The 15,147-nt window shown below is 45.9% G+C and overlaps 1 protein-coding gene across 1 annotated transcript in view; it reads right to left on the bottom strand.

The window, feature by feature from the left end:
* LOC119389190 (TBC1 domain family member 13) overlaps window positions 1-15,147 on the bottom strand; it is a gene marked incomplete in the record, with an annotated part of 171,605 nt that overhangs the window by 13,256 nt on the left and 143,202 nt on the right. The window contains 1 exon segment of the mRNA XM_049412039.1: window positions 6,942-7,184. Coding sequence (XP_049267996.1) covers window positions 6,942-7,184 — 243 coding nt within the window.

Below are 15,147 nucleotides of genomic sequence, written 5' to 3'. Positions count from 1 at the left end.
AAGACTACTTTACTAATATGAGAAAAATCGTTTTGCTGTTTAGTGTCCATTTAATTAGCTTTCTAATTATTCAGTTGAGGGCAGCTGCTTACATAGAAAAGCTGTAGGACATGACATTTATGGCACACTCATTTTTTAGAAACCCCAAAAACCCGTAATTTGATATAATAATTGTTGAAATTGAAGGCCCCGATCTAGGTGATGTCAAAACCGAGCTCGTCGGGCGTGCTGGAAAAGCTGCCGCTGTGTTACGTCAGACCGGAACTTCATGTGACAACTTTGAAAAATGATGAGTCACAGTAGAATCTGGTCAGGAAAAATGGCAAGTAGTGTCAAAGACACAAGTAGACTGCTCATGCTTTGCATTTGGTGAGTAGTGCTTATCTGTTTCTTTCTTAAACTCTTAATGAGCGCAAAGAACTCGTCTGCAAGAAGTGCCATAGTTTTACGCTGTGCAATGAAACAAATAGTGGAAATTGTGGTTTTCTTAGGTACAGCGCAAATGAATCAGATAAGCAGGAAACATAACATGCGATCCACTTGTCCGGGGGAACATGCTGAGGCACCAACAGTGCCTCAGGGGAACATGTTGTGGCAGGGGAGCATGTTGTGGAACCAACAGTGCAGACAGTGATGGGAGACCTGGCAGCAACATTGCAGAACCCGTGTTAGTGGTTCGTGATGCAATTTATGGGATTGCAAGACATGCTATCGTGCCAGGCCAGCTGCACCGAGGTGTTGCACTATTAACCCTTTCAGGCCCAGCGATTCCAATTGGAATCACCAATTTTGTAAGTCAGTCAGCGACCGCCGGGTGAAAAAAATGGATTGTTCTTCTGCTAGAGCTCATATTTAGCATCCAATTTACGTATGCTGCCAACCTGGTACCACAGGTCGGCAAACTCACCCATGAGTCGGCTCACTCAGGCTCAGATCAAGCCATCAGTGTGAGCCTGGATGAGTCCGGGTGAGTAATATTTTCGCGAGTTTGAGTCCTAGTGATTCTGGTTCAGGAAAAATTTGGGGAGTCTGAATCCGAGTGAGCCCTAAGCGCAAAATATAATTCTGGAGTGACTCTGAGTGAACTGCACGTTTTTTGCCAACCTACGGTTCTATCTACTCAACTTCAGTGTCGTTATGAGCATTATGTTGGCTCATGTTTATACTTATGTCTACTCGCACATGACTTCAACGCACTATTACCCCGAGAAGTTGGGGTGGCGCCGCCTGGCGGGAGGCCTGGATGACGTCACGGCACGGACCCTTCAACGCCCGCCGTGACGGGCCGGCATATCATGCGCTTGCTTCGTACGCTGTTCCGCTGTTTGCGCTTGCTTTTTGCCTGCCTCAAGCTTCAGACGAAAACAGCATCGATAATGTTCCTAGTAAAACGGGAAGAAGCTATACATTTTTTCTTCATAGTGGCCAACGGTGCCCACGCTCCGTCGTGCGCACTTTGAAAGGGGTGATCAGATTTGTTGTTGTGTTGCGCTGCTAACCTCGGGGATGGGTCTGGTTCCCGACCACAACAGCCGCATTCCGATGGGTGTGAAAAAAACAACATCCCTCTGCTTAGATACAGGAGCACGTTAAAGAATTCGAGGCAGTCAAAACTGACCTTCAGAGTGCCTCACAATCATGTCGTGGTCTTGGCATGCAAGACACATTATTCACATTATTATAGGTCGCGTTGTTCACGGGCGATTCCTATAAAAAATACGATGGCTTCGCCTCCACAAGTGTTATTTGCATCGGACGTATCTGCGATCTGCGGACAGCGTTTTTGCCGGCGTGCCAAGCCCCGCACACGATTACAAAAACGCATGCAGTATTGAGTTTCTCAAAATATCTCGAAAGCGGTCGCCTGAGAATACCGCCGCAGATGATGTGTTTGTTATTCTTGCGCACTCGCCAGTCATCATGTCGTTTAGTTTCACGTTTTCCTCGCAATAATTTCAGGGCTTCATTTACCACAAAAACAAGTTGAGGTTAATTGCGGAAACTTCTTATTGGTGTCAGATTGTGTCTTCATGCAGCATCGCAGAAACGGCGCTGTTACACTTGTATACGTACTAGTTTAGACAGCCAGCTCGTAAATTATTTTTCCTTGCATTTGATATACCCGAGCATCGTCAACCTTTATGCGGACATGACGTGCGAGACCATTCATTGACTCATTGTGGCGAAGGACGTTTAATTAATACGTGGGCCACCTTGCTGAGAGCGCCATCGAAACAGTTCAGAACGCTCATTTCGACTTTCAGGGGTTTGTTTTGCAGACGATTACTATCAACAGCGCTCCCACGAGAATTGAACATTACCGCTTGAGACCCGGCGGTTGATCGGACCAGCAGTTCATACAAATCAGGGTATACGGCCACATAATACCAGACGAGTGTTGAGAAGATATTTTTACATAATCCAAGTATATATACTAACATCTCAGCATTTCGACACCATTGTGTGCGTGGCAGTATTATGTTGCTTAATGTTCCGGATGTATTAAGTGATTCTTTATGATAGACAGATTCATCTAAAGTGTTCTGTAGCAGAAAGCGCAATTCTGTCAAATCACCTATAATCTGCAAAGGCAGACAAATCTTGTACGATAAACCGCAATGAGTGAACTGAAAACGTCCTAATTTCATTTGTAATTCTTCGGGACGCATGTTCTAACTGTGGAGTCTACGCCAAGTTCGAATGAAGTTAGAACCATTAGCGTCAATTTTATTAGCACCGAGGTCTTGCACTACGCGGTGAAAACAACGAATGCCTTGCTGCCGTGCATCACCATTTTCACGGTGAATCTTCTGTTCGGACGGGAATTTGCCCATTATACGCTATACTATCCAAACTTTCTACCTTAACTGTCACTACTAGTGTAAACTAGCACCTTCTACCTTGGGAGATTAGCATCGCAAGAATGTAATCATCACCGTACAAGCGGGACGGCCGGGCTCCGCCTTACACAGCGGGCGCCGACAAAGGCGACGTCGGCGCGTAGCAGTCCTTGCCGTGAGTCACACGCGCTCGCTCCTTCCTTTACGGCCTGCCGCGCCGCCACGGGGGGCTGTTGCTCGGGGCTAATTTCGTGGGGCGCTTCGAGAATACAACTTTAGAAGGCAGCGGCATTTCCTCCTCAAAGGCGGATGAACACAAGCCTGCACCAATGGGCGCGCACTCGCGCTGAGCGCGCGTCAGGGTGCTCGGCTTCCGAGCGGGACGGCCGGTGGCTTTCGTTACTCAATTCATGCACGGCCGGTAGAGGCACGCGCTCGCTCCTTCCTTTACGGCCTGCGCATAGAAACACCTATGGCCGCAATTCGTGGGGGCGCTTCTGCTCCCTAACTCACTCCCGGCCGTTGTGGAAGCGCGGCAGTGCTCGGCTTCCGACCGTGGCGCTTTCAAAGGCCGCTTCTATATGGTATTTGTCGCAAATGCGATAACAAACCTTGTTTTTTTTTTTAGGTTTCTCTAACTTCAAGTATATATGAAGTGGCGTCGCTGCTCTCATAATTCCGCTTTCGGAACGGTTTAATAATGGTTTAGGAAATGTTATTTCAAAAGCCGTAACTTCGAGAATAAGTAAGAATTTCACGGTTTAATAATGTTTGAACATTCAAATGTATGTGGTCGCTGGAAAATAACAAAATTGTTTATTTCATTTTTGTTGCATCTTAATCTAACAAAAACATTTTTGTGAAACAAATACTTCAAAAAAGTAAGTGCATAATGGGACGGCCACTGAAACAAATACTTCGAAAGTTCGATCAATGGGAAACAGAAACAAAAAACTTTCAAGTACTACAACAATATGCGCATGGGAAACAGAATGTTTTCCACTGTACAACAATATGCGTCTGAAAAAAATGTCACAGCCTTATTCCGGAGGGCTTGTGAATAAAACCGAGGCCAGTCAGATCTGTCTTGTCACACAGAAACTTCTCAGAAATAATATGAGCCAGCACTCTCGCGTGACTCTTGTCCACACATTCCGGACAGTCCAGAAGTGGCGAATCTTCAAAGTATGGCTCAACAGTCAATTGCAGTCTCGAGGATTTTCGTTCGAGGAAGATATTTGACTGCTTTCTCGAAGAACATCACAATTGTGTCCACCATTGATAGTAACTCCGGCTTTGGGTAGTGTAGATCATAGGCTTCTTGCTGACGGAGATGATGATACAAAGGACTGCTCGTTTTGTTTGTCGTCACTAGCATGGCGCATGTTTCGCAACCGACATCAGTGATGAGTTTGGCAATGTAACCACCTACATACGTACACCAAGCCTGAATAGGCAACAGAGTTCGGTGGTTTGCGAGGAGGTTCTCGCAGAGCTTCAAGTTCCTCAATAACATCTTCCGGAATAGACACCGCCGCTTCTTCAATGTTTTCGTCGCGAATGCCCATGTCTTTTGAAGGTAGCGCCTTTTCCTTGACAATGTGGGTCAAGCAGCTGTGACGGCTCTTGCGTCTAGCGCGTCATTGCCCCCGCACATTGCCCTCAATTTTCCAAACAATGCCTCTATAGGATCACTGTTAAATTTCTTCGTGAGCACATAGTTTACTCCTTTACTCAGGAGAAATCGGACTGTCTCCACTGTGGACTTTGTGGTGAAAAGCAGGGCAGTGTACGTCTCGTCTGTAAAGTTTCCAACGCCAGCGGCGACAGAAGAATCCTGGATGCGCTTAATGTAGCCTGAAAATTCATTTTCCAGCCACAGCATTCGGCTGTCGTCCTGCTTTGAGATGGGAAGTTTGTAGTCATTTCCACTGTACGTAGTGTTGTGAATGTCGAACCATCTCTTTATGGCTTTCATGAAGTTGATCGTGGATGCTGCATCCCTGAATAGAACAATAGAGGAGTTGCCCCTCAAGTTTCGCAGATGTTCCAGTGCGCCAATGACTTGGAGCGACAATACTTGCACTGCACGCATTACATTCATCTTTTCCAGGTAAGATGGGTAATCCCCTCTGTGACGTTGTAAATATGCGTGGCCCACCAAAAATGCACTGCTGTGGCAGCTGGGGTTCTTTAACCCTTTCAGCCCTGGATTTTTTATTTTGGTCGGGGACATTTTTTGTGTTTGTTTTCATAATAGTTATGACCTCAGAAAACCACAAACGAAAAATTGAGCCAGTGGCGCAATTATTAATGGATTTACAGACATGACATCAAATTAGGTCATCAGGGCTCAGCGGTTGTGAAATGAGAAAAATGGCATCTTATTTCCCGCTGTTCACTAGAGTACACAAAATGTGAACCACGTCTCATGTATCAATGTGATACTCATTGAAACAGCTTCGGTACGTCGACCCGAAAATTGCGCTTAGCCGCCTCAGCTGACCCGCCTCGGCGTCACCCATGACTTCGGTCAAGCTTCTTCTTCTTTCTGGGTCGCAGCTCCGCAAGCATGTCACCATTTTGGTGTCAAACGCAGTGGGGATCATTGAAGAAGTATTCCCCCAAGGATGGCCAGTTTTGGTTTCATTTCCGAGGTACTAGGGGAAATGTTGTGTCATGGTGTCAATTGACACCGCCAGGGCCGAAAGGGCTAACGTGCGCCTAAATCTAAGCACACGGGCCTCAGGCATTTTCGCCTCCATCAAATATAAGGTGGTCGGGTCTTAAAAAATATTGTTGTTGCTAGTAGCGCTGCGTGTGCGTCTTCTATTGCCAAGTGCCGAGAAAGGCAGACTGTCCCCACACGCACCTGTACTTCCTTCACCGCTTGCTACAACCGAAAGAAGTAATTAGCACAAGAAATTGGCCGGGCACAGCTGGTTTACAACACGAAGCGCATGCGGCGAAACGCGCTTTGGGCGGTTGGCTCGCGACGCCCTCACGCGGAGCGCGCCGTCGTGACTGTATAGAAAAAGTTCCATTGTACTCCCGGCGGCTGCTTAGGCCGTAAGGGAAGGAGCGAGCGCGCGCCTCTAGACCGGCCGTGGTGCATGAGCGGGACTCGCAGAGGCGGTCGGTTGCCGCGCTTCGGTCGTCTGGGCGGGGCCTCTCCTGTCTAAGTTGCATCCGACTATAGTGTTCATGCACCAGCTAAATATTTATTGACCAGAGGCGCCAGTTATGGAGGAGGGGGGGGGTGTCTTGACTTCCCCCGCAAACTCTTTCACAGGAAGTTCCTGAGAAAAAAATATATCACGTGAGTCATCTCTGAATAACAGTGTGTCCTTAATGGATTGCAACTGCTGATAACTCGTGTTTGAAGGTACAAGAAGAACAGTGATTATGCAAGATATTAGCGTTAAAGAGCATTGACACCATGATCGAAAAAGCTGATTACATATAGGATAACAGACTAATGAGTCGACTCACTCAGACTCGCTCCGAATCAGATAGAGCCACGAGTCCGGTTGAGCAAACCTGTTGCAAGTGGGAGTCCGAGTAAGCCCTAAGTGCAAAATATATTTCTTGAACGAGTCTGAGTGAGCTCCACCTTTTTCACCGACCTCTGCCTGGTACACACAAGAAAGTCAGGTCACGTGTAAACGAAGAAATTAAAGAAGGCAGTCGAGTTTTTCTTGCTATTCACTGAGACAGCTTCCTTCATCGTGTGGAGTTAGTGCATTTATTTTCGTTGTGTATCGAAAATTTGAATTATGACTACTATTGGGTATTATGCCATACCATCGAAATAATTTCAGGTAATAAATTTTAAAAATAATTGAAATGCAATTAAATTAATTGATCAATTTGGTCACTAACTACTCTTGATTGAAAAGTGTGAGCACAGATTTTTTTTTCATTTTTTTCGACTACCACGATCAGGCACATCTGAAATTGTAAAAACCAGGTGCTCACATTGAACAGAAATAACTTGGGCCTGAACGGGTTCACAAGGGAGCCCTGGCGGGCAGGCGTATTCTAACAAGTGCCTGCCCGAATTGGGTCGGTTGGAGCAGCAGCAGGAGGAAAAGAGGTTACCGGGCAGAGGGAAGTCCTGAGAAAGGAGGAGCATGATCCACCGAAAGCTGTAGTACTGCGGTTCTACTTGCAGCTGCTTCAGGTGGCCGTACAGCCGATCATCCCGTCGACGCAGTAGCTGCATGAGACGCTCCATCATTGCACCAATGCCAGACGATGATTCATCCAATGTCTTGATGAAGAAGTCCCGGATCTCCGACATGAGGCTCGTGAAGCAGAAGAAGCAATCTGCTTCTGCATACTCTGCGTACACAATTAAAAGGTGGATGAGTTGACTTTTAGTACAAATGAGTCATTCAGCATTTGAGGTATTCATCAGAAGAGGCTGGAATTCATGCAAATTGTGGGGTGTGAGGTATTGAAAACGCACAGTTTGTTACGAGGCGCATCATAGTGGAAGGTTCCACATTAACGTGGCCACCCGAAAATCTTTTTAGCGCACAGCCCAAATACAAGGTACACAACTGTTTCACTCACATCACTGCCAATGATGCAACCTTTGTCCTTTTGATGATTAGATTTGGTGGTTCCAAACCACACCTAAATACCAAGATGTAAATTCGTACTACTGCAAAACCTTACCATTTCTGTAGTTCTACTACTCGAGTGCTACAAAAACAACTGCCGTAACACTGCTGTGTTGGTATTCACTTGCTTATGTTGTTTAGTTCTTACCCATCACTAACCTTACCTATTCGTTTAGAGAACGAGGGGTGAAAAAACATCCCACATTATGACTCAAACTCCAGTGGTTCTAATACGACATAGGGTGACTGAGTTTTGAAACTGCTCCTGTGAACTGAAAGAGTACAAAAGTAAGGTATTATAGTTCTATTGTATCTTGTTGGCAACAGTAGGTGTACAATGATTCAGAAAAAAAAATCTTCAGCTCCACCACACTGTTCACTGCATGCTACAAGATGCTCTGACATTGCCTAAACATGCCCGATAAAGAGTCCCTGTTCTCACTTTTGCAAGGCTGTATTCCTAGATCATGCGTAAAACAAAGTTGGCACAATACTATGTGCACTAGCGACAATAAAAATACACTTGTCACATATGCCCATCAGTTTTCTAGAGCCCCACAACCTTGCCGCTTTCCCGAGTGTCACCATTCTAGGCCGCAAGAGCACAGGCTACGAGAGGTTCGTGCGAAAGTATTGGCTCATATTCCCGATCATTGAAAACGTTGCCATTACACCCCCTGGTTCGACAGCACATCTGTCCACAGTAACTGCATGGTGGAAAAATTTAGATTAATTCGTAAGACATTCTGCATATACACCGAATGACATAAATGCATGAGCACTGCTTCTATCGCCTTGAGCAGAAAGAAAAAGAAATGACTCCGTATTTTGCATATCTGTATTTTGTTAAGTATTCGTTATTACAGACGTAAACATGGGCATTGAATACGATCCCCTGCCTTTTTCAAAGGCACAGCCACCTTTCCTGCTCTATTTTCGTGCGCTAGAAAATGGCTTTTTTGTGCAGCTGTGCCCCTTACGATTCTCACATAATGCTGCAAGACACGTGCCCGTGCCCAGCGTCCACGTGCCCAGCGTAAAGAAAAGAAAGTGGATGAAATGTAGAGTAACAGGACACTTGAACAAACTTGACAAGTCTGCACTTGCGTATGAAGATGTTCAGATGTTTGAGAATGATGCAGGGAATGCACACCGACATTCCAGGTGCGTCAGGCGGGCGGCCGCCTTAAAATCTAATTCAAGGGCTAACGTGATTACAGTTCATGCACGGCCTCCGAGATGTGCGTCGAAAAGCGGATCTCTAGAGGCAGAATTCGTTGCAGTGAAACGCATGCCGTCCCTCTCATTTTTGTCGAGAGCTGTGAAAGCTTCGTGACGTTAAAATGACATTGCGGAAGAAGGACCGGAAATACGGGGCGCGCTTCTCGCCGAGCTCCAGCCAATCAGTGAAGGCCGAAGTGGATAGTCCACAGGGTGGATACATCGAGAATAGCGCCCCAGGATAGCAACATTTCTTTGCCCAGGCATTTTATAATCAAAACTTGCGCGAGTTCCCTGAGTGTGAAGGCTATTTTAATGCCAAGAAGTATGCTGCCTGCATGGTCACCGAACAACCGTCAGCCCTTCAGAAGAAACCAACTGCGATGACGCTAGAGACAATGGTTCCTGCAGGGACAACCAATAACAAGTAGAGCTGTGCGAATAGAAAAGTTCTCGGTGCGAAACAAATTCGACTATTTAAGTTTGAGTGTGAATGGAATAGAATACTTTTCTCATATTTCTCGAATATTTTTAATACTTCGAAACGAAATTACAGAAAAAAGCTGCAAAGGATCCCTAAGCATTTCTTATGAGCATGAAAACGTTTCTTTTGGCCAGGATAGCGAAGCGCTGGGGGGGGGGGGGATGCTGCCACTAAGTGGTGTTCCCAAGTTGTCTTATAAAAAATGAGGCATTGCAGAGGCCGAATTGTGCTTATTTACATGATTCGATACAAAGTGGTGTCCACAAAACATTAAACGTCGAAGAAAAAGACGCTATTTCCTCAGCTCCTCCTCCAACTTCTGTGGAGGCCCAAATGATGTGGCGGACAAGAGTGCGCTCCCTTCGGGTCGTGAGTTCCTCATCTGCTGCTCGGATTTCCCTCTCCTATTCCGTGGCTACGAGTGGTCTCTGCGGCAGTTGTTGGCGCCAGTTAGGGTTGGAGAGGTCGCGTGTTTCCCGTACACGGCTTTTTGCGGACCCCACACGAGCCTTCGCAAACCTGGCCAAAGTAACGCCTTCGCGTTAAAATGCAGCGCATAACATGGCCAACAGCCGAGCAATTCCTTTTGCACGGTAACCCAAGACCTGGCAGCAGCACGCTGTCCGTCGTGTGAAAACGAAACTGTGCTGCTAGCTGTCAAGTAAGGGACGTGGTAACGTAACGAGCAATACTGGCATGAGCCTGGAAAACTTGATATTTCGCCGTCTTTAGGGTGATACCAACGAATTTTACATGCATGCCAGGCTGATTTCGCGGCGCCAAGACGTTATTCGGAAATCACGTTTCAGAAAACGAGTCGACCGGGTACGAACACCGAAACCACATTCGCGGAATTAACAGCTGACCATCATTGGCAACCCTAGTGACATTGCCATCACAAAACGGCGACAAAACGCATTTTACAGCTAGCCCACAAAGGCGTATTTCGTGCTTGACCAATGCATCCTATAAAAAAACGATGCCTGGGACGTTTCTAGCTTCGCCATCGGAGGCATACTGCCGCGCATTGCGAGCGGGCGCCGCGCGGTGGTGCTAGCGACTGTACCGCCAGAGAGAGCGCGGTAATTCCACGTAACATCGAAGAAACGATGGCTGGTCGACCTCTTAAACTTATTTACAAATTTTATATATCATTGCCTGATGAGTTGAAAGAAGAGATCCGCAATTTGTTTCGCCGCCAAAAATTTTTTCGAAGCACAGGAAATGAATAATGACGAAGAGGTGGAGTGGAGCGCTCATCCGCTCTGCTGTTTTGGCCAACTTTCGTTATGAATTGCACAAAGTATAATAAAGTTAGGTAGCTGAAATTTTTTTAACTAAATATATGCATGTTTTTGCTTCTGCTCGGGTATTTTTAGTTTCTATGTGTAGTGAAGATGTTTTTGTAAAAAACCTCAAAATTGGCCCAGGAAACGTTATTTTCTTTACTTTGAAGGTCTTTATCTCAAAAAAGCCTTGTAGCAGAGCGACGAAACTTTCGCATTAAGTTCTTAGCGTACTTATCTACCAAACTGCCGAATCTTATATGTATGTAACTTTTCAGTAAAGAGATACGATCGGGCTAAGTTCAAGAAAACACCGAACAATCGACACTTCAGACGACAATTGAAAAAAAAACCCATTTTTCATATTTCTTAAACTTTGTCCACTTATTCTCCTCCCCATCAGCCTTCACAATCATTGAAAACATATTGCATAATTTCGTTCCACTAATAGTTACGGCCCCTCCAATTATACCCTTAGGCAAGGCTCAGCGCACCATTCAGGTCTGAAGATCCGATGCTTCCATGCTTAAGAAATAAGCTTCTTAATATAATTTTTCGTTAGTGTGGATGGCAGGAGAGTGAAGTTGACAGCGTTCCCGGGGTTCCGTCGTTCCTGCATGAACTTGCCGAAAGCTTTCTGTCCAATGCGCTCAGAACCAGCACTTTCCTTCAGCTGAATTTCCCGATGCATCACCTTAAAGGGACACTAAAGAGGAACAATGAATTGGTTTAGATCGATAAATTGTGCTCTGAGAAGTCTAATGTCATTCATTTCGTCATCATAGGTTTATTAACAGAGGAGAAAATCAAGTTCAAAGTTTCATTTTAAATTTCGCGCCGAAATCTCCCCGCGTGACGTCGCAGATTTCAAAGTGTATTTATCGTATTTTGGCGCCATTGGCTCAACAAAATTACCTCAAACATGGTATGTTAAGTCTATGGACCCCTCAGAAGACAACGCACTTCATTTGTATCGATTAAGAACTACGTAGTCCCTAGTAGGCGCCGTCAAAATATGTGACGTCACGGCGAATGGTGCGGTAACTTCTAGGCGGCGTCGCCACCGATATTTTCTTTTTGCGCGTTTTCTCGCTTACTAAGCGTCTTCTTGCAGCAAGAGTAATGTTTTTGGCATCGTGAAAGAGTACTTTACTAATATGAGAAAAAACGTTTTGCTCTTCAGTGTCCCTTTAACCTTACGCCCGCCGTATCCTGCAGCGAACATTTTCGGCTACCACCTTCTGCACCTCAGTTTGTTTTCTCTTGATGTAGGCTGGCCGGAAGCGACTTCTAACTGTGCCAGGAGGTTTCAAAGAGGACACGCCGGTAGTCGCAGTGATCTGGTTAATGACGTCGATTTCTTTTTCAGGGGGCATAAGAATGTCATCGTTCAACTGCGCGTTCCGTGAAGATCTTTCATTGCAGTCGTAGCAAAAGCACGCGTAGCGCAAGTAGTCCGTCTCACCGGCAGTCACTGATCTTTCGGGTGTTAAACGTTCCTTCAAAGCAATGATGTCTAGATCGAATATTAATGAGGTCGGTAATAGGTCGGTTACTCTGTGAAATTCTGGCTTCTTTGCAATAATTAAGCTTCTTGTGCTTCGAAAGGTAGTCTCCACAATACACTCATTCAGAGCTATACTTTCTCGCCATGAGACTCACAGGAGGAGTAGAGTAAGAGCAAAGCGTAAGCACTGTCAGCGTCGAATGAAGTGTGAACAGGAGACCGAACGCGCGGCCAGTTCAGGCCATCTACTGCCAACATCTAAGATAGGCAAGCGCAACCGGTTACCGATTGTTTTGCTTTTCTTTTCTTTGACATTCCATATTTTGCTTTGCCACTCACGTTCATGCTTTCCACTGATCGCAACTGGCGCAGCACAGTTTCTCTGGCAGCAGCGTGCGTGAAGCGAGCACTCATAGCTCCCTTATAGAGTTTTCATCTTGCTTCCATCTCCGCCGCGTTATCAGCGCCTAGCTGCGATGCGAACAGAGGGCAGATAGAATAGCGAAGCTCCAGTGCACGTGCGTTCAAGGCACCCGAGATGTGTTGCTGTTTCGAACTAAATCGGTAAAAACGAGCTCTCACTGCGTCGTCTCTTACAACGAGCACCTCGGGTGCGCGCGCGCCTGCTTGGTAGCCCCGCGCTCGTGGCCGCTGCAGTGACCAGATAATTTCAAAATTGACGTCTTCAGTGCCGTCGACACCTTTTTCGGTAATGCTGGCCTTGTAACAAAAAGAAATCCAATCCCGCCTGCATTTCATACACTTGCTGGGCAAGACGTCGGAATTGCCAATCCTTACCTAAGGGTCTCATTGGAGGGGCCGTAACTATTAGTACAACGAAATTATGCAATAAGTTTTTAATGATTGCGAAAGCTGGCGTGGAGGAGAATAAGTGGACAAAGTTTAAAAAATATACAAAATGTTTTTTTTTAATTGTCGTCTGGAGTTTCCATTGTTCGGTGTTTTCTTGAACTTAGCCCGATCGTATGTCTTTACTGAAAAGTGACATAAATATAAGATTCGGCAGTTTGGTAGATAAGTATGCGAAGAACGTAATGCGGAATTTTCGCCGCTCTGCTACAAGGCTTTTTTGAGATAAAGACCTTCAAAGTAAAGAAAATAACGTTTCCTGGGCCAATTTTGAGGTTTTTTACAAAAACATCTTCACTACACATAGAAACTAAAAATACCCGAGCAGAAGCAAAAACATGCATATATTTAGTTAAAAAAATTTCAGCTACCTAACTTTAATATATTTTGTGCAATTCATAACGAAAGTTTGCCAAAACAGCAGAACGGATGAGCGCCCCACTCCACCTCTTTGTCATTACTGATTTCCTGTGCTTCGAAAAAAAATTTGGCGGCAAAACAAATTGCGGATCTCTTCTTTTCACTCATCAGGCAATAATATATAAAAATTTTGAAATACATTTAAGAGGTCGACCAGCCATCGTTTGTTGGATGTTACGTGGAATCCCCCAGCGTTGGTAGGGTGGCCCTAGCAATGGTGTTGGCAACATTGTGTCGGCGCAGTGGCAGGCCCCGGAAACTCAAGTTCCACCGATCGCCGCAGATGAGGGAAAAATAAAGCGCGGCGATTTCCATCATTATGCGCGTATAGTGGAGCTACTAACTCCTCTTTTAGCGGTCGCATAAGCTAGTTCGCACTTTCCCTGCTAGGGGCGCACAACGTGGCCAAAAATCACCAGCAGGTATACGGCTGGCAGTGAAAGTGATATGGCAATAAAGATCATTAAGCGAAAAGTGAGAGAGGCGGAGAGCATTTACATACTGGATAGCAGCGATAGGGGAAAAAACGGCTCTGAGTAACTACCGAAACGATAGAAACAAAATAAGGAGGGAGGCATTTTACGATAATTGAAGGGAAAGCGCTTTACTGCTGGAAGCGAGTTCGGGTTGCCTTAGAACACGTAGTTATAAAGCGAGATTCATTAAAGAAGAAGAAAAATGTACATGCTGTAGTGAAGCTACGCAAACGACGGAGCATGTTCTGATTGATGTGGAGATAGCCATACAGGTGCATATTTGGGCACGAGCCTACATGAAGCTTTGGGTTTTAGGGACAAGAATGGAAAGCTGAATAAGAGACTGTTAGAGGACTGGTGGCAGAAAAGTAGAGAGAAAGGACAAAAATAAATAGTGGGGAAAATAAGATCATTCTGCCGTAAGGGTCAGAAAACTGGGCTGTAAATTTTTTTTTATAGTACGATCGAAATTAATCAAAGTAGACACGGCATTAGGCCAGCTTAAAAAAAAGAAAACATGGCTGATCCAGCGGTGTTCTTTTGCTGGCTGTCGTCAAGATCCCTCTGTCATAGGAATCGGTATAACACGAAAGTGAAACGTGTCCTCACAGACGTAGCTGAGCGTTTGTTGTGCATTCTTTCGCCCCAAGCGTGAAGGAATGAATCCTACAGCAACAAAACTGTAATGCCACGCGAAGAACGGCAAGTAGCTCGAAACTTGCAACGCGCTGCTCAAGCAGAAAGAGCGCACAGATCAAACATACACAGGATGAGCGCGAACTGTCGCAGTTGTAACTTATTTCTTTGTGAGCAGCACGCTCCTTTCGCAAAAGCGACCGCTGCAGTGAGCGAAATGACCTTCGTGCTCTCAAGCTCTCAACGCAAACTTGCGGTGAGAGCACAAGACGTACACACCACCGCCATCACGATATAAGCCCGCGCATGAGCGACCACGCCCTGTAGAGGCGCGCGCTCATCCGCGTGGGGCGGCGACCTTGAAAGCGCGCTCTTCGAGCCCTTCGCGCCATCTCGCTAGTTAGTGATAACGAAAACACGCCGATGTACCCCCGACCTCTGGCTACCGCCACCGGCAAATGGTGTATATAAATAGCTCGTCGTTAGCATAGCTAAGAACATGCCGTCTATGGCCGAATCTTTTCGCGCTGCGGAGCTAGGCGTCGTAAGTTCGACTCGGGCTGACGGAACTTTTTTTTCTGTTCTTTAACACGAAAGTGTTTTATGCCGAAGTCCACCAAGACTTCATTGACGTATATCCGTCACGGAAATGACGTCGAAAAAATTTACGCGATGAGATGGCAAAGAAAAAAAGTTCCGTCAACGGGCAACGAAACCACGACCGCTCGGTCCGCAACAACAAATTCCGGGCACGCTATCAACTGCGCCACGGTCACAGA

Source organism: Rhipicephalus sanguineus, chromosome 1 (genome assembly GCF_013339695.2).
Source record: "Rhipicephalus sanguineus isolate Rsan-2018 chromosome 1, BIME_Rsan_1.4, whole genome shotgun sequence".
NCBI lineage: Eukaryota > Metazoa > Arthropoda > Arachnida > Ixodida > Ixodidae > Rhipicephalus > Rhipicephalus sanguineus.
This window is presented reverse-complemented; position numbering and strand designations above follow the sequence as displayed.